Raw genomic sequence first — 22,967 nt, 5'->3', positions numbered from 1 at the left:
TTACAATTGATTATTATTTAAGTCCTGAGCGGCCGGAGCTGGAGCGGCCGGAGCTGGAGAGGCCGGAGCTGGAGCTGCGGCCGGAGCTGGAGCGGCCGGAGCTGGAGAGGCCGGAGCTGGAGAGGCCGGAGCTGGAGAGGCCGGAGCTGGAGAGGCCGGAGCTGCCTCTGCGGCCGGAGCTGGAGAGGCCGGAGCTGCCTCTGCGGCCGGAGCTGGAGCGGCCGGACCTGGAGCTGCCTGAGCGGCCGGTCCTCTCGAGCCTCTTCGGCCGCGCGGGCCTCTCGGCCCAGGTGGCCCAACTCGTTCAATCCTTCCCGCTCGAACTGCGCCACCTCCCCTTGCGCCACCTCTAGCCGGGGGAACGGGGATGGCGGCATTTGGCACGTGACCGGCTGCCCCCCCTCCCCTTCCATGGCGCCCACGCCGGGGTCGACGGCCACGCTGGGCAGCTTGCGATGGAATTTGGTGATTGTTGGGAGCTGGTGCAGCTTGCGGTTGGAGTTGGTCGTTGTTGGGACCTGGTGCATTGGGAGCTGGTGCAGGACCTACACCAAAGATTGGTGGTACGTTAACCGATACAATCATACCCATGATCTAAACAACGTACAAAATTCAATTTTTTTTGTTAATTTTACAAACTTGGCACAAACTTACGCGCGTCCTCTCGCTTCCTTCTTTGTTTTTAAAGTGACCGAGCGCGTTTCTAGTGAAGCCTTGGTAAAGCGATCATAAAAAAGCGCATAATAAAAAACCAAAAAGTGTCCAACGACTTTTCAAATTTTTTGCGATCTTTTGCACCATCACGCCCCCCTTTGTTTTTTGTTTCAAAAATTTGACATGTAAATTGCATGTAGCAAAACCTTGTTTACACAAGTTATCATCAAGCTAACAGAATTGAGTCTGCAATCGCCTCTTTACAGGCTTTTGCTTATGGAATTTCACAGAATGACAGCTTAACAGGGGTTTGCTTATGGAATTCCCAAATTGAGCGGGCGTTTAACAGAATTTTCTGTTAAAATGAGAGTTTAACAGAATACGGTAACATAATGAGATTAACAGAGTCCTTAACAGGGTTTTGCTTATGGAATTCCACAGGTTGACAGAATTTTCTGTTAAAATGACAGCTTAACAGGGGTTTGCTTATGGAATTCCCAAATTGAGAGCTTAACAGGGGTTTGCTTATGGAATTCCCAAATTGAGAGCGTTCATCCGAGAGAGTGCTATTTGGGAATGGACGATAACGATAGACAGACACGGATGTGGGATGTGGGATGGGACAAATTGATGATGGGATGATGTGGAACTATCGATGATAGCATCTGGTTAGTGTGATGAGATCAAAATTTAATATCGATAAGTGAAATATCGATGGTTGATGGAAATATATATATATATTATATATATATATTTACTCAGCTTACGCCATTGATTTCCGACAGCGAATTTTAACCAAAAGCTATTGTTAAAATGTTCCAAAACAGCGCTGCTCGTCTCCTGGTGCCCGCTATCCGTAGCGCCATGCAGAGCCGTTGCCAGTCGGTTGTCTCCGGCCCACCAACGAAGCACGTCTCCACCGCCGTAAGTTTTCCTGGTTGCATAACGAGGATGTCTCGTCCAAGAGGAAACCAATGCCTCTTAACAAATCATAATTGTTATTATTTTTATTGCAGGAGAAAGTTATCCTGGGCGGCGGCATGTGTGCTGCGTCTCTGTTCATCCCTGCCTGGGTGCTATACCATATTCGGGATTACAAGGGCGAGAAGTAATCTTCCAGCTCCATCCGACACATATAGTTAATACCCATGTAAAGTAAAGAATGGTGTTTTCGAGAACCAAAAATAAACAAAAGTGGATTGAACCTTAAGCAGACTGATTTATTATGCGTGTTTACGGAGTTTTTTTTGTTTATACATTTCGAAATCATTTCTATGGCAGCTTTATATATGAGATCGTAATATATAATAAGAATAGAAAGAAGACTGCAAAATCTCTTCAAATAACTCAAAATCTGAGAGACTAGTTTACGTAAACACGGACAGACGGACATTGTTAAATTTACTACGCTGTTGATGCTGATCAATGTGTTGCAAACTATTGACTATAATTATAATACTTTGCCATAAAAATGTCGAAATGCCTAGCTTGGAAGAAATCTAAGAATACTTGGAGTGAATTCCTGAGCTCTTCATATATTCAGCGGAACTTGATTATTTGATTTAGTTATAAATGTCCTGATAACTGGTTGTTCTGCCTTCTTTTTTTTAACTTGAAGTGTTCTATTTTGCACACATTTCTTTCTTCTACTTTTTTTCCGAACTTGGACCAAAGTTAATATGTTTACCTGAATTTTTTACATCTTTTCGTAAACATTGTGTAGTAGCCTAATACTAGTAGGTAATGTAATATTTTGATATTCAAAAGATAATACCTAATTACAATAACTAAAACTTTTTGTTGAAACACTTGTATTTTCCGCAAAAGTATGTATGTATTTTGAAAAATACCTACGTAATTCATTAGATATATATGAACATAATACATCAGAAATATCGCTCTGGGATTATATTTGGTGAAGTCCTGCTGCGAGCCGCGAAGGTCATATGTAGTGCATCACCGTTTTATGGTCGCAATTGCACTTCTTTTTTTGTAGGTACATCGATTTTTATTAGATTTTAAGTGGTGTAACCATCAAGTCTATGTTAGATAGGAATTTTCAAATTGATCTAAACGGGACGACTATATTTTTAAATGTTGATCCAATTAAAACTAGTACAAATATATGATTGGACTTGGCTACAGCTGCAAGAAAATAAGAGATAAGAGAAGCTAATGGCCACGAATTCGTGGGAGTAAGAGTCAAGAACCTTCTTCAGACATACAATTTTTGTTTTTAATAAACATTAAGTTTATTATAAACGGTGAATTTTTTTTTGTTTCTCAATCTAAGTCAAATTTAAATAAAACCCTTTTATCAGCGGCTTGTGAAATTTGTAATATATGTATTTTCACTTGAAGCGTAATTTGAAAGGGCTTACAAATGATTTTAATGGGCATATAAAGGTTTTAAACGAGCTTATAAGCTATAATCATAGATGCGTTTTACTTCTCCTGTGAGTCCTTGGGGTCGCTCTTTTTATCCTTGTCCTTGTTAAGGGATCCGACAGCATCGCGAACAGCCTCAGACTGGGGATCAACACCAGGCAGATTCTCTAGCACACTCTGCAAGAAGGCCGGGTCACCAATCACCTCCGAATAGTCCTCGTCCACGTCCATGGGAGCATTGGCTTCATCAGTCTTCGGGCGCTTCGCTTGTTGGGTGACTGTATCATCAGGAGCATCCTGCATTGACATCTGCATGGCAAAAGCGATCTGCTCCTCCTCGGTCATATTGGCAAAGTCCGGCAAGTTATCCTCGGGAGTTTCAGTGGACAACGCCAGGGCCCGTTGGAGCATTGCCTCCTCAGTGTTGGCCTCGTTGCTCACTGCGGCATTTTCTATATTGCCCTGACCGGAGCCGCCACCAACATCACCGCTAGTAGGTGCCGTGTTGTCGGTATTAGCACGACGTTGCTCGCTCTCCTGGCGCTGGCGCTGCTCCTCCATAGAGACGCGCAAGGCAAGAGCAAGCTCGGGATCCTCATTAGGATCCACTCCAAATTCAAAGACATTGCCACCCAGGCCAGCACCACCCATTCCATCTTCGCCTTGGATAATGGGCGACGAAAGCAGGGCATCCGACAGAGCGGAGCCTCGGGGAACACTAACCAAGTGGGATCCGGTGCCATCCTTCCCGTTGAGGGCGTTGATGAAGGCGGTCAGCGTCTCGTTGTTGTTGCCATGATCGCCGAAGCTGACAATATCTACGTTGACCTTCTCTTTCTTAAGACGCTTAGCCTGCTTCACCAAATCCCCTTCCTCGTGATTTATGGGCGACCCCACAAAGACCACGATACGCATCTTGTGATTCTTGCCCTGGCGATGTTTCAGCACTAGGTGGGCAATACGAATGCCGGTTAGGAGGTTAATCTCACCCTTTGGTTGGATAAGATGCATTTTCGAGAAGATCCGTCCCACATCGCTGGTGAGCGTGGCCAGCACTTCCACGGTGCTGGAGGTTAAACAAATCATACCATTATAAGGTTGCATATGGCTGCAGCACACTTACTTGGACAGAGTCATCAGGCCGACGTTGTTCTCGGGATTCGATCGCAACTTGGTAAGGCAGACGAGATTGATGCCATCTTTTTGGACGTTCAGACGGGTGGGGAAGTAGTCTCCATTGCGCTGATAGTCGCTGTTATCAAAGCTGAAAACACACAAATTATAGGTACCGGAATAACCACCATTGCAAGCAATACGCTAAAACTTGCAAATCTCTAACTTATTAGCAAACAAACATAATTTTACCATATCATAGTACTCTCCAGAACCATTTTCGTATTTTTGCTTGTCACTTCTCACAAATTTTTGATGATGGCGTACTTTGTTAACAGAATTTTGCTGAAATAGTGTGACCGGACAAAAATACTAACAAAAGCTTGGGATTTAGAGAATGGAATGGTTAAGAGAATTTTGCGAATGAAAATGTTTATAAGGTTATGGCCGTATGACACTATAATGCAGTTTTCATTAATTAGCTACTTTATTAGAACCTTGAAAGAGACCACTATATGTGTAATTTTGCTCGGATTATTTTGGTAACACGACTACGGTCAAACCGATCGAAAGAGGTAAACAATAAAATCGGCCGCCATTCGCGGCGTATTACTATGAATTTCTGAATTCCTCGTCGAAGTATTCTTGCATAAATAAATGCAGAATCCTTTAAATTTATGTTTTTAACCTATGATGCTTAATTCTTTTTAATTATTACCAAAAAAAAAAATTTAATTAATTTTACACCGCAAGAACCTTGCCACCACAAAACATATTATTTTTCCTAATTTTCTAATATTTTTTCAGTTCAAAAACCTGTGAAATGATATAAAAACAAAATTCTCATTGCGAGGCCACTTTAAGTTTCGCGTTCTAATGATCTGGCTAATACACTTTTCAATTACAATTTTCTTCATTTCATTAAACCCGCATTTTGTTATCGAGTATCTAGTATATTTTAATAATAATTCGGTTATTTAGTTGTAAAGAGAATACCCAGTATATTGGAAAACAACATTGATGTTGTTATCGATAGTCGAGAAATCATAGATTTTTCCACACCTCTAATCCACAGGATGAAAAATTGTGATCATATGTTTTACCCACTCTGAATTCTGCGGGATTTTAAAACTGTACCACATATATATCCAAGTATAATAATAATACAAGTAAAAAAAGCTTCAGTAGTTAAAGTCATGGAAGTGTAAGTCAATCTAAATACTGAAGGTCTTAAATCCCTTTTTCAAAACACATTTTCTGCATTCAATTTTAGTCAAATCTGTCGCGCTTGCCTGGGAACGTCACCTGTAATGATCAACATATTCGACAACGCTCCAGGACTAGGGATCTCCATCGCCGATATGATCACTCAATGCACTCCCTACGAGATTTCTGAAGAAGATTGCTATCCCGAAAACATCTGCGACTCTTGCCTGCACTGTGCTCGAGCCGCCTTCGAGATACGCCAAACCATAGAGACGAGCCACCAGATCTACCTCCAGATGAAAAATACTAAAAATCTACCAGTCAACGTAAATCACGGTGTTGGCTTCAGCGAGAGAAAGAAAAAGCATAAATTCCTTAAGTCGTCTTCCCATAAAAGTATTCTTAATGCACACGTTGGAGAGAAACCGCATAAGTGTTCCCACTGCTCAAAGTCATTTTCCGCGCCAATTTATCTGCAAAGGCACATCCGAATTCACACTGGAGAGCGACCATACAAGTGTTCCCATTGCTCAAAGTCATTTTCCCAGAAAGGTAATTTGACTGCACATAACCGAAGTCACACTGATGAGCGACCATTTAAGTGTTCCCACTGCTCAAAGTCGTTTACCCATAAAAGTACTCTCAACGAGCACATCCGAACTCACACTGGAGAGCGACCATACAAGTGTTCCCACTGCTCAAAGTCATTTTCCCAGAGAAGTACTTTGACTGCACATAACCGAAATCACACTGGAGAGCGACCATTCAAGTGTTCCCACTGCTCAAAGTCATTTTCCCAGAGAGGTACTCTTAATGTACATATCCGTAGTCACACTAAAGAGCGACCATACAAGTGTTCTCACTGTTCAAAGTCGTTTTCCCATAAAAGCTATTTTAATGTACATATGCGAACTCACACTGCAGAGCGACTGTACAAGTGTTACCACTGCTCAAAGACGTTTTCCCAGAGAAGTAATCTCAATACACACATCAGGAATTGTATTGTAGAAAAAACATACAAGTGTTCTCACTGCTCAAAATCGTTTCTCGGGCAACTTAATCTGCAGAGACACATCCGAACTCACACGGGTGAGAGGCCGCATAAGTGTTCCCACTGCTCAAAGTCATTTTCCGCGCCAATTCATCTGCAAAGGCACATCCGATTTCACACTGGAGAGCGACCATACAAGTGTTCCCATTGCTCAAAATCATTTTCCCAGAGAAGTAATTTGACTGCACATAACCGAATTCACACTGGAGAGCGACCATTCAAGTGTTCCCACTGCTCAAAGTCGTTTACCCAGAGAAGTGGTTTGATTGAACATAACCGAAATCACACTGGAGAGCGACCATTCAAGTGTTCCCACTGCTCAAAGTCGTTTACCCATAAAACTACTCTTAACGCACACATCCGAACTCACACTGGAGAGCGACCATACAAGTGTTCCCATTGCTCAAAGTCATTTTCCCAGAAAAGTAGTTTTACTGCACATAACCGAAATCACACTGGAGAGCGACCATTCAAGTGTTCCCACTGCTCAAAGTCATTTTCCCAGAGAGGTACTCTTAATGTACATATCCGTAGTCATACTAAAGAGCGACCATACAAGTGTTCCCACTGTTCAAAGTCATTTTCCCAGAAAAGTAATTTGACTGCACATAACCGAAATCACACTGGAGAGCGACCATTCAAGTGTTCCCACTGCTCAAAGTCGTTTACCCATAAAACTACTCTTAACGCACACATCCGAACTCACACTGGAGAGCGACCATACAAGTGTTCCCACTGCTCAAAGTCATTTTCCCATAAAAATACTCTTAATTTTCATATTCGAACTCACATTCAATAGTTTGACTATTTTTTTTCTCTGAAAAGGACCAATCAAAATTTTTTTCTTTCTTTATAAATAACTGGATTGTTAACTAACATAAATGATACCTGCACATTAGCTTGCACAAATAAATAAATTTACTTGAATTAAAAGTTTGTTTTTATTCTGACGAAAATAGTATAATACTTTGGTATGGCAAAGCGACATCAGTCCGCGCGACATATCTCCGCTCGAAAAATGTACCGGGCGGATATATGTCGTCGGACTTATGTCGCTATGCCCTTTGGTATGCTTTGCTTGCCCTACTCCATTGAGCCCCTTTAAGCTCGACACGAAACACTCTCCCAGCTATAATATTTTTTTATATGCATAGATATTTGTAAATTCACAGATTGTAAATATTCGATCAATACAGACGCAAATATTTATTGTTTTCCCTTTCTTATATATACATATATATATATATATATTTTTTTTTTGTTTTTTTTTGAAAAAGTTTACTACTTTCGTTTCGAATACACGTAGAAACTGGAGAAAACACAAAGGCTGAATACTGATTATTATGCATGAATTTTCGTGGGTAATACTATGATGATACTATCGCATTAATTATGGGCCTATAACAGTATAATTTATTTCCTTTTCATTTATTTTATTTTTAATTTATTAGCTACTTCACTAGAACCTTGAAAGAGACAACTATATGTGTAATTTTGCTTGGATTATTGTGGTAACACGACTACGGTCACACCGATCGAAAGAGGTAAACAATAAAATCGGCCGCCATTCGCGGCGTATTACTATGAATTTCTGAATTCCTCGTCGAAGTATTCTTGCATAAATAAATGCAGAATCCTTTAAATTTATGTTTTTAACCTATGATGCTTAATTCTTTTTAATTATTACCAAAAAAAAAATTTTAATTAATTTTACACCGCAAGAACCTTGCCACCGCAAAACATATTATTTTTCCTAATTTTCTAATATTTTTTCAGTTCAAAAACCTGTGAAATGATATAAAAATAAAATTCTCACTGCGAGACCACTTTAAGTTTCGCGCTCTAATGATCTGGCTAATACACTTTTCAATTACAATTTTCTTCATATCATTAAACCCGCATTTTGTTATCGAGTATCTAGTATATATTATGTAGATCTCTCGATTTTCGCGGCAATGAAGTAGCTAATGCATTCGAAATTTTGAAATTATTCTAATGCATTAGAGCGCCATATAGTCGTCTTGCTCGCTTTTGTGTAAAACGCTATAGCGCTGTCAAATCTTTAATGAAGTCTCTAATTAATGCGCCAGTGTCATACGGCTATAATTAATAAACACTGCATTAGAGTGTCATACGGCCATAACTGGCACTTTGCCAGTGGACTGTAAATTTGTCAGAGCTGCAGATAGTTTTCATTTCTATCGGACGAAAACTCGGTATGAATATTATATTTTCGCATTGCGTTGTATGGTATTTTTAAGGAACTAATTTTATAAATATTAAGTCAATCTTTTAAAGATATTCAAACGATCAGAGGCATTGTAATACTCAGTAATTGTGCTTTTGGACTCTTGGGTATGGTAAATTGGGTTTACATTATCCGATTCTGTACTCAAGCCAAGTACAAGTACAAAGGCTGGTATTAATAGTAGATACATTTTCTGAAAGCCGCAAAACTCCCCATAAAAAAATCCTTTCTGACTTTTCGCTTTCACATAATAAGATAAAAGTTGCGATCGAAAAAGCTAAAAGCATTGGCAGATCAATAAACTAAAAATCAGTGATTTTAAAGCGAAATAAATGAATTCATATCAATATGAATAGAAAATGTAAGGAAAAAAATACTTTATAAGTGCAGTTAAAACGAAGCCGGTGATTTAGGTATTTTAAATTGATATTAATTTTACATAATAAAGTTATGTTTATATAAAACAGTTTGCCATTGTATCAGTATGACCCTTTTTCGCCATTTCTCTAAACTATTTGGTAACACTGCTTCACGACTTTGGGGTCATTTTGAGTACTATCCATTTTTTTTTTTTTATATATTTTCGCCGGAAACGTTCAATGCCATTTGAACTTTACCTGGCGTTTAAAAGGTTTGATAAAATATGGTACATATTCCTATGGACCTAGACTATTTACAGATATTTACAAACTTTTTACATATTTACAAAGATTAACGAACAACACGGGAAGACAAATCGCCGGGGTGGAATCTCTTGAGCCTTCTAAGAGATTGCGAGTCAAGTACTATTTATATATATTTGGGAAATTTCTAAAAGACTAAGCATTCTAATAGACTAAGCATAATGGACTATATTCACATGATTTTATACCTCTTAGTGACTTTACTTGCCGCTGAGATGCAATTAACGGGTCAGATGATGCAGCCAACATGCTGAATCTGTTTGCAGTTATAGGCATAGCGCAGTCGGTGGCCGGCTTCAGCTTTTATAGACTACTTTAGGCAATAAAAGGAGAAAAAATGAAACAAACATTTTATAAATTTAAATATCATTTAAAGCAAAATTCATGACCATTGGTTTAATGGATTACGTGTAATATTACCTGAAAGAAGACCAATTTACCCATTTTTTGTGTGATGCAAAAAACGTTTTTGCGAACATGACTTTCTATTTTGCAACGCTCTTTGTAAAAGAGGCAAAACTGTGCGATGGTTAATCTACAGGTTTTCGTTGCTTCTATTTTAATGGAAAGAATTCTTTATTTTAATCGATTTATTTATAAGTCTTAGTCTTATTATCATACATCATACATACATATGGTAAACTTGGGCTTTGGTTTTGCAATCGTGTCAAAGCCGACATTTTTGATCTTTAATTTTTTTTTATTTAAAAATAAAATTAATGTCAGAGGAATAGTAATGAATTGTGGCTTAAATGTTGATTACAAATTTCGTAATACAAAGCCCAGATTTGGTTGATAAATTTGTCAATAATGGCAGCCTATGACATGACAATTTTAATGTCATCACTAATTTGTATGAAAATTCATCAATCATTCAATGCCGAAGTTTCTTTGATACAATTTTGATGAATTACTGGTGATTGGTACTCTAGAGAAGCAAAGTTGAACATTTCTATGGTGTCAGGGTTTGGTGGGGTTCGTAAGAAGAATTTTCTGTAATCGTCTTTGAATAAAATATATAAACATATAAATATATAAACAAAAACAATATAAGTTTGGATATTTTTTTTAGTATATATAGCCACGAGAAGGAACATACGCCAAACTTCCTTTCAAGTACATTTTATTCTTACAAAGAAAGATTCGTTGTAGCGATTTTTAGGAGATGCGGGTTAAAGACATTTAAAACATTAAATAAAGTAACATTGATAAAATAAGAACACTTATGTATATTATTTCGGCTATGAAGATTACGCTAAATCCAATCATTAAGCTCATTATTCCTCCTGTGAGAGCTTGAAAATATAAAATCTTATCAGTATTTTAAACAATTATTTTCAGAAAATATCATACCCATATATTCGGTTGGCCCAGTGTACGAAGTCCTTACACTGCTTCTAAAATAATTGTCTGTGTGGAAAAAGTTGACTACTGCCAGATTTTGTCGTATGTAATCACTTGACAAATTTTGCAAATAATCGCTTTTGGATTTAATGTATTTTTGACTAAATGGGGTGGTAAAAGCATCAGGAAAGAAAATCAGATCATGACAGCTGGTCAGGCAGAGCTCTTTGCAGTGGGAACCATTGATGTCGAAGATCTCCAGCTCTGCCTTATTTAAACAGTCGAAATGGACCACATCACAAATAGAAGCATTGGGGTAAATTAGTGGTAAATAATACGGAATACAATTGCACAATCTTAAAAAGAACAGAGAGTCGCACTCTGCTTCGCAATTTCGACGAGTGTAATATCTATAAAAGAGTAGTTCCTGCTCGTCGCTAAAGATGCACTGCCTCTTAGTCCTGTCAATATTTCGAATATTGGGTAACGCCTCAGTGCTCCTAGCGATTATGCGGAAGCTAGTTTGATGTCCAATCATTACAGGCAATCCGGATTCCTTTAACCGCGGTTGGTCAATTGGATTGTACAGAAGCACCTAATTTATTAATAAATACATATATTAGTTTGTCTGCTGCATTTCCAATGATAACTGATAAAACCTTAAATCCCTGTCCGTTTGTGGAGGAGCAAAAGTAATCGTCGACGTGTCCATTTAAAATAATTTGTAGACCCATAGCCGTTCCAACGCCAACTCCTGGGCGGGGATAATAGCTCGATGGTAATCTTTTAGGATATCCTGAAATGGGATCCCAATCGACGGCAATATCGGCAAACCTATTCGAAGATGTGTAGTCCCGAATGTAAGGTGACCTTAAATATATATAATTTATTTTTATTAACTTTTAAACTTCTCATGCAGTTGAAATAATACTGTTGGTTAAAGTTAGACAACAATGGAATTAAACTCTATGTATAAGGCGTTGTAAAATTTTAAATTAAATATTTTTGTGACGGCTTTATACAAGACATTTGGTCGATCCCGCCGAGTATGGTATTGATTCTGATAGGTATTGATTTTGACATACTTATATATACTGTAGATTTACAATACCTAAAAAAGTGTTATTTTTTTAACTAACCGAAATTTGTACAAGTAATAAGGATGCAAAAAATTAAATATACAACACAGTCCCTCATCGACGAATATTTCTCTGAAGATATCGGAGCAGGGTATTTTTTCTTGGTGAAATGTACACGATACTATTAAATCCTGGCACTTCTGCGAAATATTTTTTATGAAACTGGGAAAGGTTTCATTCGAACTCTGAACCTCCGTATACTGTGAGTAATTACTGTCCTTATAACAAGTCTTTTGTAACATGGCGTATCCAAGCGATCCCCTTAAAAAGAGGATTATTTTAGAAGTGTACAGATTAGTATAATTTAGTATAATATAAGTATATCTGAATACTTACGGCATCAAATGCTCTACTTTTGACTTTTTTGCCTGGTTCATATTACAAACCGTTATAGCCGGAAAGGGAATTTGGTCTATAGGAGTCATGGTAGGACTTACTGCAAAAATAAAATTAATTAAGCGTTACTAAACATGTTTTCTTTTTTATTATTTATATTTTGGGTAGAATTATCAGTGAAGAGCTATCAAAAGTAAACAATTAAGCAAAAAAAAAAAAAAAAAAAAAAAAAAAAAAAAAAAAACATTTAGAAAGTAAATACAATTAAAACATAAAAAACTAACTAACAACCCCAAGTGTAAACTTTAATTGAGCTTAAACTAACTAAATATGAACTTGTCACTCTGTATTACTTAAGGCTAAGTTGCCTAAGTATTAAAACCCAATTTGGTAATAAAATGAAATAACTTGTGAAAGTTGACAATGAATCACAGCTCAGTCAAAGAACTTTTCCCTCTAATTTTCTTTTAAACTGCCCTAGTCACGATCGTTAAATTTGTATGAGAATCTAGGAAAATGAGCAAAGTTTGGACATTTTTAATAGATAAATATATACATCCGGAAAAATTAAAACATTTTATGAACTTTAAAAAGCAACGTACTTCCAATAATTACTGGGGTGTCCTCCCATTTATCGTAAATTCCGACTGCCAAGTTTATGGACACGAATACCACCGCAGCCGAAATGAGTATAAAATAAATTTTGATCCACCATGAGAAATTATTGTCACCAATAATATATTTAAGTACTTCCATCGATGTATTCCGAAGAAATCTTTTCTCTGCTTTTTGACGAATGTTCAATATTTGCACATAAATATTTTTTAACACACTCATCGTTTTTTTTTTAATCATACGCGACTGTCTTTTTAGACGGCTTAATGAATAATGTGGAACACAAGGTTTCGTCTAATTGCTTTACGCACTTAGAGAACTCCATTTAATTACACCGGTAACAAAATTATTCATTATCTATTTGAAAATGTCCACTGGTGTACTAATTATTGCAGCGCCATTAGTGAAACCAATTAACCATGTCGCGCACGTCGCCCACGTGGATTAAAATAAAATGATTGGTAAAAATAAAACAAATTGAAGATGTGAAAAAAGAAGTTGTTTTGGCTGATTTTTCCAAATTCACATATGGCAGGCAGCATTATCTAAAAATAGTTCCATTACAGTACAATTTAGAATAATAATAGAACTAAGCCCAGTACTAAATTCTTGAAAATTGGGTTGCAAAATTGTTTGAGCGAAATTTGTAACTTTTTAAAAGTTGTAAATTAAAACCTAGTACTCCCTTGACGACTGAAAATATCGACTTACTGAAAATATTGGCGATATATCGCGTTACTTTGCTGATAACGTTGGCCTTGTCAAGGCCTTTTATTAACTTCAAATTTACATCCTAGCTAATTTTATTTAATTTTGCCTTCACATGTTTTGACCACAAAATTTTGATCTTTCAAAACAAGCAAACAACCAGCAAGTTGTCGTTCTTCTTCTTTTCGTTCTCATTAAAAAAATCGTTAATGAAATTATTTTGTTGCCTTTGATGTCGATTTTCCTAATCAATTTAAAAATATTTCATTTAGAAATCCGATTTTAGTTAAGTACGTTACGAACACAGTTTTAAAGCCAGAAAAAAATAGTCAAGAACGATTATTCGTCGGCGGTCGTATTAGAGAAAAAAATACTAGATAAGAGTGGAATGGAAAACATTTTTTGAGACGCGCATACACTGTCCAAGAAAGAGATAGAGACCAATTGAATTCCAAAACGAAGCATCAAGAGGTTTGTTTTTTAAATAGAGCCGATTGTCAACCCGTTCTCAAAAAACCCAATGAACTAGTTTTTAGAGCAATCACACTTCAAAATAAAAAATCACACCGTACCTTACTTTATCGATAACATGCCAACTTTTATTGATTTTAACGGTTTGTTATGTATGTGATTTTCTTTGTCGCTCACTTTGGTCACACTATACAAGCGAAAAAAAAGATTGTGAATGTGAGTGCATAAAACGACAAAGCCAACAATTTGTAAGTGGTTTGGGGTTAAAAAGCTTAGGCATTAAGTAATTGTAATTGTCAGTAAGCCATTGAATAAGGACTAAATTAATAAATTGGTAGCGCTTGATGGGGCTCTCTTAGTACCCAAGAACTTTAATCCTTACATCGCCTATAACAGTGTACATATCTACATACATATCTACTGACTTTTGCATATTTAGCTAAGATGCTAAGAAAAAAAACGTAGTGCAAGAACCATTTTTTATATGCATTCGATGCGTGTTTTCTTCAGTAATTTGCATAGCACACACTGTGGTTATGTTTGTACACCAGTGCCTATGTACGCAGTTGTTGTGTCTGTAGGTACATTGTATGTATGTTTGTACATAACGCAGTCTGAGGGTAAGTACGCACAAGTGTACTTACATACAAACATAAATGCAGGAGGAAAAATTAATGCAAACTTTCGGAGGAGAATGAAGACCAGAGCTATTGAAAAACGGTTGCTTTTATTTTTAGGTCATCGTTGAGAGTTGTCAGATTTGTAAAATCAAACCCTTTTGCAATTGTATAGCAAAATGAGTGCCGTCGCAAGCAGCGATCCAGCCATCAGCGGCATGGCCCTTGGCCGGAGTCAGACCATTTGCCGCTACTACGTGCGGGGCATTTGTCGGTTCGGGGAGCTTTGCCGCTTCTCCCACGACCTCACTCGCGGCCGTCCGGAATGCGAGGAGCAGCGTGCCGAGGTTGTCCCAGCAGAGAGTCCCCGGCCCAGCACTAGCTGCAGCCATAGCATCAACAGCACCATCAGCCAGCAGCGAAACTGGGTAAACGCACCAGTGTTTGTGCCCAGCCAAAAGCGAATTCCTCCTCCCATGGAACAAAGCGAGGGCTCAGAGGCGGGGGCGAAAACGGAAACCGACATGGAGGCTGCGTCGGGCGTTGTGGAGTGTAACCCCGTCTCCTGGGCCGAAGTTGTTGGCGGGCCATCGTCCCTCAACAACAAACGGGACTTTACTTTGATCAAGCCCGCTTCCTTGGACGAGGTCTGTCCGTACGAAAGCCCATGCGTTTGGGGAGAGCATTGCCCGTACCGTATCCACATGGAGCTTTGCGAAATGTGCGACCAATATTGCCTGCATCCCACGGATCAAGCCCAGCGTAAGAAGCACAACCGCGAATGCCTACAGCAGCACGAGCAGGCGATGGAGCTCTCGTTCGCCATTGCCAGATCCAAGGACAAGACGTGCGGCATATGCTTTGACACGATCATGGAGAAGGCTGGTCGCGAAAAGCGATTCGGAATCCTGCCCAATTGCAACCACATATTCTGCCTGGAGTGCATTCGCACATGGCGTCAGGCCAAACAATTTGAACATAAAATAACGCGGTAAGTGATACGAAATGATCAAAAGCCTTTATTTAATTTTTAAAATGTCATGTTTATGAAGGGGGTTGACCGATTCGACAGCCGTTTTAAATTTTTTTAACGGTTTTTTTTTACATTTTCCTGAGCGCTTAAGGGGGTCTTCTCATTCAAAAGCCGTTTTTTGGACCCTTTTTAAAAAAATTCTTATTTGAAAACGAAACGAATAATTGAAAACTTTTTTTATTTATTGTATTCAAAAATTTTCAAAGTAACTAAAAAGTTGTTCTCGTTCTTTCTTTCTTTCTTACGAGGGTTTTTCAAAGAGTAATGAGACTTCAAAATTGGTGGTCGAAAAAAAGGTGTCGTCCTGGCGGCCACGATTCAGGGTCTCCAGAGCGTCCGAAATGAAAAAAAAACGGGGTTATAATCAGAATAGATGTCATTTTCGGGTGACGGAACAGATTTAAAAAAAAAATTTTTTAAACAAAATGGCGGCCATTAAAAAAAAAAATTTCGCTTTCGGCCTTTTTTTGTAGTTTAGTGTAAAAAAAAAAATAAAAAATAAATTTTTTTTTTAATCTGTTCCGTCACCCGAGAATGGTGACAATTCTGCGTCAATTCCACTTTGTTTCATGAAAATCGGTTCAGTTGAACTGGAAATATCATGGCCGCCAGTTCGAAAAACGTGGTTTCGAGATAAACGCGTTTGAAGTTTGAAAAAAAGCTCATTTTGCGAAGACCTTGCTTCACAAAAAAGGCTGTATCTTCTAAAGTATTTCGAATTTCTAAAAATCCATTTGGGGACATATACACAATATCCCAAGCTATAAATAAATGCAAAAAAAAAAATCGAAAAAAAAAGTTGCCCAATGAGAAGACCCCCTTAAGACTTAGCAATTTGAGTTTTTTTTTTATTAAGTAAAGTGTAATGTATTTTTCGGATTTTTTTTTTAAAGTTGAAATATTGTCAAATTTGCGAAATATTGGGGTGCCAAAGTACTACACTGAAAAAAAAATCTAGTGTCATGGTCAACAAGGTTCTGGCGAACGTGGTTAACAGATGTTAAATACCATTATGATCTGGATGAATACAGATATCGCTAAAACTAGGATATTTTATAAATATCTTGTTTTTGTCTATTTTGCTGTGTAAAAAAACAAATCTACTTATCAAACGATCCTAGTTCATACGATGTTTGCATGTATGCTGAACATATTCTATACATTTCACGGCAATCGGTTAAGTTGGTTTTCAAGAAATCGTGTGGAACAATGGGAAAAAACGTGGTTTCGAGAAAAGCGCTAGGGAAATAATCATTGCAGGAGTAAGCTGCTCTGAAGAGCATTTCTTCTTAGTGAGGTAACTTTGTAACGAAATCGAATAAAGAAAAATACTTTTAAACACACCATTTTTGAACCCGTCATATGAATCAAACCTTAAAAGTAGATATAGTAAATAAACAAAATAATTATTTATATTATTCAATTTTTCCTTATATTCTTAAAAAAAATTACGTATAAATGATAATATCTATTAATTCATTTTTAATGGCTATGTAGTAACTGCAAGGGTATAGAAACTCAATTTTACCGAAGAAGTTTCATTTTAATCGTTTGGTAAATTTGTCATTTTGTAGAGCCTGTCCCGAATGCCGCGTGTGCTCGGACTTTGTCTGTCCCAGTGCATTTTGGGTGGAGACCAAGGAGGAGAAGGACAAACTGCTCAATGATTATCGCGTCGCCTTAGGAGCTAAGGACTGCAAATACTTCAAAAAAGGCGAGGGCAAGTGTCCCTTTGGTAACAAATGTTTCTATAAGCATGCTCTTCCCAATGGAGATATTGTCGATGTGGGATTGCCGAAGCGTACTCGAAAGCTACAGAGCCAGAATGAAATAATGGACCTACTTGATGTGAGTACTATATATATCATCAGTTTCATAAATATATTTGTTATTTATTTCGTTAAAAAAATCGTTTTAAAATATACTTTTTCAATATTAAATTAGCAGAGTTCTGAATGCAATATATAGAGGAGTTAATATCCTTGAAGAAAACCCCAGAATTTTATTATTGCTGTTATACATTTTCTAGATTTATCTGTGGGACTACGTTGACAGGCGGGATTATCATTGGCTGGAGATATTTTCAAGTGATTTAAGCGAAAGTTCCGATTTCTCCGATGAAGACTAAGCTTCTGGAGCAAAATGATAAACAAAGAATCAACCACATCCCGAAAAGCACACACAAAAATTTGGATATACTGTCGCAGCGAAACGTAATCAATATTCAAACGATATATATAAATGATACTGAACCAAATATCGAAAGCGAAATTAAACAAAAAGAAGATGTATTTGGGTACCAAATTTAGGTTTACATAAATATTTATTCTCCACTTAATGCAACGAAATTTACAGCAACTTTTCCGTACTTGTATTAAATTAAATTATATTTAATACCATTAGCAAGTGGTTAAACTTAAAGACCTAAAGGAACGTTGATATATCATTAAATTTGATTACACAACTTTAGAGATAAACAAGCAGGAAGCAAACAGTACATTTTCAAAATAGGTGATATAAAACGTGTAAACTATGCCTTTCAGACTGAATTGTAAAGATAAAATACATTCTTAAATCGGTTTTCTACTCATTTTGATCTTTAACCAACTACCAACTACAACTAAGCAAACGCACACTGCAAACGACATGTGTACGGGTGCACGTCTATTTGTACGATTGCGGAGAGATAGACATAGAGACATTAAATCTTGAAACTGTTCCCATTCGCCGATAAATGAAATTTTTGTTATTGTTATGAGCCCAGCCCCTATGTTAGAGTATTCCTATTGCCTACCTACATATATGTAATTCAGTATATTTGTAATCGTTGGCCACGCGCATAATGCCAAATGCCTTGCACACAAACCACAAATCTATATGTATGTATATCCTCTAATGTATGTATATGGTTTTTAAGTTTATATTTTCGAAATGTACCTCTTTAAAATGTTTTCGTTTTTACTGATACAGAAACACTGTGTTGTCCATTAGGAAATCAACAATTTAATAAACTAAGGGAACTAACATATGTAAACCCAACATGTTCAAAATTAAAAGCCTAAAATCAATGAAGAAACTTCAATTAAATGAAATGAAAATCTCAATAATTGCATAGAATCGGGTACGCCGCCGGTCTCTGGAACCCATTTGTATGTGATTCATAGTTGACAAACGAAAAAAAAACAGATATCTTATGAGTAATTGGTATTAAGTATATATAGTTTTAAAAATCAAACAAATGGTCGTTGAAATATGATATAGATTGTACAATTCAGCTTAACAGCTCAACAAATACATGCTATGGCAACGCCTTTGTTCCCATCTCTCTCTTTGTTAGTATCACAAAAACGCACTCTGTTCACATAATGTTCGTAAAAAATGGCTCAAATAGCCAGATTGCTTAAACAGTATGAGGGTGCGTAGTTTAGTTAATTAATCATTTGTATTTTTGTGTTGTGAAATTATGAGTTTGTCCGATATTAACTCCCGAGTAAAACCATCCAGAAGTGATATTTTTCTATAATTTTTGAACTGGATTTAAAAACAAAATTGTTCAACGGAAAAAACTCGTAAATCAAAACATCTTTCCAAGTTACTAATTAATACTTGTAAAAAGATACAATATTCAGGTTCGTTGAAAAATTGAATATCTTTTAAAGCGGATTTATACCAAGAGCCTTGAATCGAATACTAATTGTGCCATTTCCCATTTTTAAAATTGTTCAAAACAAAAAAAAATAACCAATCTGGCTGAAGTTGTACCTAGATTAGATTAAAAATACAATTTGTAACTTTATGTTGATAATAAAAGCAGGAATGAAATAAATGAATAAAAAACCTAACCTAACTGGAATATGCCCTTATTATTTAATAAATAATCTGTTATGGAATTAAACTAAAGTTAAGTAATCACATTCAATTGCCAGCCTAGATCCTTAAATAATCTTCAAGCTTAAGTTATTTACAGGCGCAACGGTTTTTATTAGCTGACGGACGGACGACTGCTGAGCAAAAACGAAACCAATCAGCAGCCGGCTCTGTTTTTGTCCCGGAAGAAAAGGCTTCGTTTATGAAGGCTCTTGCGAACTTGCGAAGGCTCCAGCGGATTCTCTGGTAAGACTCATTAAATTTTTAACTTACTTGTGTGCCGGTAGTTGTGACGCTTTCAGAAAGTGGCTGATCTCTTTGAAATCTATAGAGTATGTTCAACACATACAAATTATACAATAGTTTCGTCTGGGCCAAATCGTTCGGGTTTAGGTCTCGTTTTGACAGCTTGGCTTATTCATTGAGTCATTGCCTCTGCAATTTTTCTCGCAAAAACGTTAGTACAAGTTTGATAAGAACACCTAAATATGAATTTCGAAGAAAGATGTGGGAGCGAATTCTAAAATGCAGACTTGAAGGAAATACGACTAACAAGAATTTTTCTTTAAGACTAGAATACATTTCAGAATTAAGAATTTAAACAAAAGACTAGACATACAGAAACAAAAACAACGCATAATGTGAAACACAAAATGATTACGTTTGCCGATGAGCAGCCGAAATATAATAGAAAAACCAAAATAAAACTGACGAGCCGGATCAACAACTTTAAGAAATGGAACATTTTAAGCCCCATGTACAATCTCATAAACACATGCTATTGTCATTTCACCCTAATTTTCAGGCTATACCCGTATCACTCACAGTTTGATAAGCCGAACTAGGGCTTATTTTTCCGACAGTACTATCTTGTATAATTGTATCATACTTTATATTACTATTATGACTGTTATTGACTAATCTCAAAAACTACTTGGTCGATTTCAAAAAGTCATTAACCATTAGAATGCTATGTACATGAGTGCAATAGACTATATTTATTGCTGGAAAAAAATATTAAAACATAAATAATTTAGTCAAACGTCTTAGCACGTCAAGTTAATCTTAAGCGAGATTAGTAATAATACGACGTAATGGAGGATCATCTTATGATAATTCAGATCGTCTCGTAAATCTAAGAATAAACCAATGTCCGGAATATACTTGCCGAATGTTTTTGATGCGCTAAACTAAAATCCAACTAAAAAAATTTTAGTTTTTAAAAATATTGTTATTTAGGTCAAACGATAATTCAAATAACTAAAAAATTAAATAATGAAAAGTAATGTAAAGTTGCATTATATTGAATTGAATATAAAAAATTGCAATAAATCATAGTAGTTGAAAATAAGTTAGCATCTGCGAAGATGTTGCAGCGATTCTATTGCAGCTATTAGTTTTGATCGTCTGATTTTCATGAAATGGAAATGGAAATAGGACTATTTGTGAAATTTCATTTAAAACAGATCGACTTGCTGATGCTGGTTAAGAAAATATATACTATATAGTAGTTCGGAAATGTCCTTAAATGGGTTGCAAACTTCATACTAAAATAATAATGCCCTTTAGTGATATAATGGGTAATAAAAAAAAGAGTTATGAGTAAAATAACAGTTACTACCAAAAAATTTAGCTGTAAAGATGAACAATTTAGGTATACCGCCCAGTGAAAAGTTATTACAATTCAACTTTTATTTTCACTTTTTAAAATAAAAATTGACAAAAACTGTTAATTTCATTTTTTTAAAGTTGAAATTGGAGATTAATTTTATTTTCAATTGTTATTTAAATTATTTTTATAAAAGTTGATAAATAAGAATTACAGTTAATATTTTGTATTCAATTAAAAAATAACTCCTATTTTATGAGTTTTATTGTAAAACTGTTACGCTCCCCCTGGAATTTCTTCAAATACGTATTAGTGGGAATACCCCAACTCTTTTAGAACTCTAGGACCTATTTCCTGAAATGTAAACATTTTTCAGCTTTCGGTATACGGTTACACTAAACAGCTGATTATGCTTGTTTATTTATTTGAAGAAGCCGATATTAAAAGTACTTTGATAAGATGACCGAAAAAAGGCGGTTTGTATGCATTAATTGTGGCCATGCTGTCAAGGAACTATTCAAAAAATACAGCAACACCCTAAAAACAACACATTGTGTAAGAAGACAAACCAAACATACATACAAATTATAATTATTTTGGTTTTTCAAATTCTACAGGAGAAATGCCATCAGATCACGGATAAGTACATTGAATTCGAGGAATTTATTATATTAATAGACGCCCTTTTGTTGGATTCTTTTGCCTTTCGTCACATCATATATAATGGGGAATTTAAGGTAAGATGTCTAGTCCGCACACATCTTAAATATCGGAATTTAAAAATTCGCATTTGTACGAAATTAGATATACTGGAAAGTTTCGTTGGTGGTGCTTCTATTGGAATCCTTTGCACTGTGCCGACAAAACCTTACCGATCCGTCACAAGCCGACTTGCATATCCACGAGAAGGGTTTCTATACATACACGCTTCAAAATATAGGAGGTGAGACCTTCAGAGCTCCTGAATAGCGAAACCCTTAAAAAAATCATTTACTTGCTTATGTTTTACAGACTATTTGCTCATGACTTTACTGCTGCTAATGATCACAGCCACCCTCAGTATTGAATGGATGAAGAGAATGGGCGTTCGTAACTTTACGTTGATTATTTTTAAAGTCGTTTTGATTTCCAACCTCTCAAAGTTCTTTCTTCTGCCAATACTCGTATGGCGGAGCAATACAACAGTATTTGGAAGGAGTTTGCACCACCTCCTGGTCATGGGTCACCATCTTTGTTCACTGGTCCTCGCCTACGAGGCTGTTGGAGCAACTAGGAAGGTTTTCCGTTGGTGGGCCTTCACATTGGTAGTGCTTGCCTTTGTTTTAAAGGAGACCACGCGTCATTTTGTCGCTCTCCTGCTGGAAGATAATTTTACGTGAAAGCTAAAATTTTAAAGTACTTGAGTACTTGAGTACCCCATTATGTCAACTGCCAAATAAAGAATAATAATCGGTTAATCTATGATTTATCAACAACGTTTTAAAGATTATGTTAAAATCGTTATAAATAACAATATTTAAGGGGGGATAGTACCTATTTCACAATAAGAAATCCTAGTCCGAAATTAAAGTTGACCAAAAAAGAATGGATTTTATCTTTAAATATATATATTATAACTAATTATTAGATTTGAGTAAAAAAAATGTATATATATATATTATACAAATAAAAAAATAAAATCAATAATAAGTATTATCGATGACTTTTGTCGCAAGTGACACGTCGCATACCGCAGCATACTTTTCATTTTGTTTTTTACTTAGTAAGTGAACTTGAAGAGTATATGTATTTGCGTTTTCTTTAGACTTATTGCATTCTCAGAGTCATGTTAGAAACAAAAGTCAAAGAATAATCAGGCATGCTCCGGTTTCCTCTTCTTTTTCAT

The 22,967-nt window shown here is 36.4% G+C and overlaps 7 protein-coding genes across 8 annotated transcripts; 4 read left to right on the top strand and 3 right to left on the bottom strand.

The window, feature by feature from the left end:
- Nucleotides 1–724, bottom strand: LOC138928383 (uncharacterized). Its single transcript, XM_070285453.1, has 2 exons — nucleotides 655–724; nucleotides 1–594 (listed from the first exon to the last, which is right to left on the bottom strand). Exon 2 carries the CDS (start codon nucleotides 589–591, stop codon nucleotides 1–3), a length of 591 nt encoding a protein of 196 aa, XP_070141554.1. The 5' UTR covers nucleotides 592–594; nucleotides 655–724.
- A 673-nt stretch (nucleotides 725–1,397) lies between these two features.
- Nucleotides 1,398–1,864, top strand: COX8 (Cytochrome c oxidase subunit 8). Its single transcript, XM_017178960.3, has 2 exons — nucleotides 1,398–1,578; nucleotides 1,671–1,864. Exons 1-2 carry the CDS (start codon nucleotides 1,468–1,470, stop codon nucleotides 1,764–1,766), a joined length of 207 nt encoding a protein of 68 aa, XP_017034449.1. The 5' UTR covers nucleotides 1,398–1,467; the 3' UTR covers nucleotides 1,767–1,864.
- A 1,115-nt stretch (nucleotides 1,865–2,979) lies between these two features.
- On the bottom strand, nucleotides 2,980–4,566 carry Rpn10 (regulatory particle non-ATPase 10). Its single transcript, XM_017179038.3, has 3 exons — nucleotides 4,408–4,566; nucleotides 4,166–4,306; nucleotides 2,980–4,108 (listed from the first exon to the last, which is right to left on the bottom strand). The coding sequence occupies exons 1-3, from the start codon at nucleotides 4,431–4,433 to the stop codon at nucleotides 3,100–3,102; spliced, it is 1,176 nt and encodes a 391-aa protein (XP_017034527.1). The 5' UTR covers nucleotides 4,434–4,566; the 3' UTR covers nucleotides 2,980–3,099.
- A 661-nt stretch (nucleotides 4,567–5,227) lies between these two features.
- LOC108083234 (zinc finger protein 271) lies at nucleotides 5,228–7,311 on the top strand. The gene is made up of 2 exons (XM_041775352.2): nucleotides 5,228–5,359; nucleotides 5,429–7,311. The coding sequence occupies exons 1-2, from the start codon at nucleotides 5,352–5,354 to the stop codon at nucleotides 7,209–7,211; spliced, it is 1,791 nt and encodes a 596-aa protein (XP_041631286.1). The 5' UTR covers nucleotides 5,228–5,351; the 3' UTR covers nucleotides 7,212–7,311.
- A 3,138-nt stretch (nucleotides 7,312–10,449) lies between these two features.
- On the bottom strand, nucleotides 10,450–12,918 carry ppk5 (pickpocket 5). Its single transcript, XM_017179012.2, has 6 exons — nucleotides 12,765–12,918; nucleotides 12,163–12,262; nucleotides 11,827–12,087; nucleotides 11,347–11,557; nucleotides 10,697–11,282; nucleotides 10,450–10,638 (listed from the first exon to the last, which is right to left on the bottom strand). Exons 1-6 carry the CDS (start codon nucleotides 12,916–12,918, stop codon nucleotides 10,526–10,528), a joined length of 1,425 nt encoding a protein of 474 aa, XP_017034501.1. The 3' UTR covers nucleotides 10,450–10,525.
- A 1,150-nt stretch (nucleotides 12,919–14,068) lies between these two features.
- Mkrn1 (Makorin 1) lies at nucleotides 14,069–19,453 on the top strand. 2 transcript variants are annotated; one of them, XM_017179014.3, is made up of 4 exons: nucleotides 14,069–14,172; nucleotides 14,694–15,564; nucleotides 17,181–17,454; nucleotides 17,636–19,453. In XM_017179014.3, exons 2-4 carry the CDS (start codon nucleotides 14,753–14,755, stop codon nucleotides 17,732–17,734), a joined length of 1,185 nt encoding a protein of 394 aa, XP_017034503.1. In that variant the 5' UTR covers nucleotides 14,069–14,172; nucleotides 14,694–14,752; the 3' UTR covers nucleotides 17,735–19,453. The 2 variants fall into 2 exon arrangements, with proteins under 2 accessions (XP_017034503.1, XP_017034502.1); XM_017179013.3 differs by having other exon boundaries at nucleotides 14,114–14,204.
- Nucleotides 19,454–21,475: 2,022 nt separating this feature from the next.
- Arv1 (ACAT-related protein required for viability 1) lies at nucleotides 21,476–22,557 on the top strand. Its single transcript, XM_017179015.3, has 4 exons — nucleotides 21,476–21,637; nucleotides 21,700–21,819; nucleotides 21,887–22,025; nucleotides 22,094–22,557. The coding sequence occupies exons 1-4, from the start codon at nucleotides 21,542–21,544 to the stop codon at nucleotides 22,459–22,461; spliced, it is 723 nt and encodes a 240-aa protein (XP_017034504.1). The 5' UTR covers nucleotides 21,476–21,541; the 3' UTR covers nucleotides 22,462–22,557.
- Nucleotides 22,558–22,967: the final 410 nt, after the last annotated feature.

The sequence above is a fragment of the Drosophila kikkawai genome, chromosome 3L (genome assembly GCF_030179895.1).
Source record: "Drosophila kikkawai strain 14028-0561.14 chromosome 3L, DkikHiC1v2, whole genome shotgun sequence".
In the NCBI taxonomy this organism is placed as follows: Eukaryota; Metazoa; Arthropoda; class Insecta; order Diptera; family Drosophilidae; genus Drosophila; species Drosophila kikkawai.
Note: the sequence above shows the minus strand (reverse complement) of the source record. Positions and strands in the feature narration are given on the sequence as shown.

What these genes read in the sequence shown, in the direction of transcription:
- LOC138928383 (XM_070285453.1), bottom strand. Translation starts at nt 591, where the DNA reads ATGGGTATGATTGTATCGGTTAACGTACCACCAATCTTTGGTGTAGGT.
- COX8 (XM_017178960.3), top strand. Translation starts at nt 1,468, where the DNA reads ATGTTCCAAAACAGCGCTGCTCGTCTCCTGGTGCCCGCTATCCGTAGC. An exon ending in CGAAGCACGTCTCCACCGCC is followed by an intron (nt 1,579 to 1,670) that starts GTAAGTTTTCCT and finishes TTTTTATTGCAG; the next exon opens with GAGAAAGTTATCCTGGGCGG.
- Rpn10 (XM_017179038.3), bottom strand. Translation starts at nt 4,433, where the DNA reads ATGGTTCTGGAGAGTACTATGATATG. An exon ending in CTGGAGAGTACTATGATATG is followed by an intron (nt 4,307 to 4,407) that starts GTAAAATTATGT and finishes GTGTGTTTTCAG; the next exon opens with CTTTGATAACAGCGACTATC. An exon ending in GGCCTGATGACTCTGTCCAA is followed by an intron (nt 4,109 to 4,165) that starts GTAAGTGTGCTG and finishes TTTAACCTCCAG; the next exon opens with CACCGTGGAAGTGCTGGCCA.
- ppk5 (XM_017179012.2), bottom strand. Translation starts at nt 12,918, where the DNA reads ATGGAAGTACTTAAATATATTATTGGTGACAATAATTTCTCATGGTGG. An exon ending in CACCCCAGTAATTATTGGAA is followed by an intron (nt 12,263 to 12,764) that starts GTACGTTGCTTT and finishes TTATTTTTGCAG; the next exon opens with TAAGTCCTACCATGACTCCT. An exon ending in AAAGTAGAGCATTTGATGCC is followed by an intron (nt 12,088 to 12,162) that starts GTAAGTATTCAG and finishes CCTCTTTTTAAG; the next exon opens with GGGATCGCTTGGATACGCCA.
- Mkrn1 (XM_017179014.3), top strand. Translation starts at nt 14,753, where the DNA reads ATGAGTGCCGTCGCAAGCAGCGATCCAGCCATCAGCGGCATGGCCCTT. An exon ending in TTTGAACATAAAATAACGCG is followed by an intron (nt 15,565 to 17,180) that starts GTAAGTGATACG and finishes GTCATTTTGTAG; the next exon opens with AGCCTGTCCCGAATGCCGCG. An exon ending in AAATAATGGACCTACTTGAT is followed by an intron (nt 17,455 to 17,635) that starts GTGAGTACTATA and finishes TACATTTTCTAG; the next exon opens with ATTTATCTGTGGGACTACGT.
- Arv1 (XM_017179015.3), top strand. Translation starts at nt 21,542, where the DNA reads ATGACCGAAAAAAGGCGGTTTGTATGCATTAATTGTGGCCATGCTGTC. An exon ending in CCCTAAAAACAACACATTGT is followed by an intron (nt 21,638 to 21,699) that starts GTAAGAAGACAA and finishes CAAATTCTACAG; the next exon opens with GAGAAATGCCATCAGATCAC. An exon ending in TATATAATGGGGAATTTAAG is followed by an intron (nt 21,820 to 21,886) that starts GTAAGATGTCTA and finishes GTACGAAATTAG; the next exon opens with ATATACTGGAAAGTTTCGTT.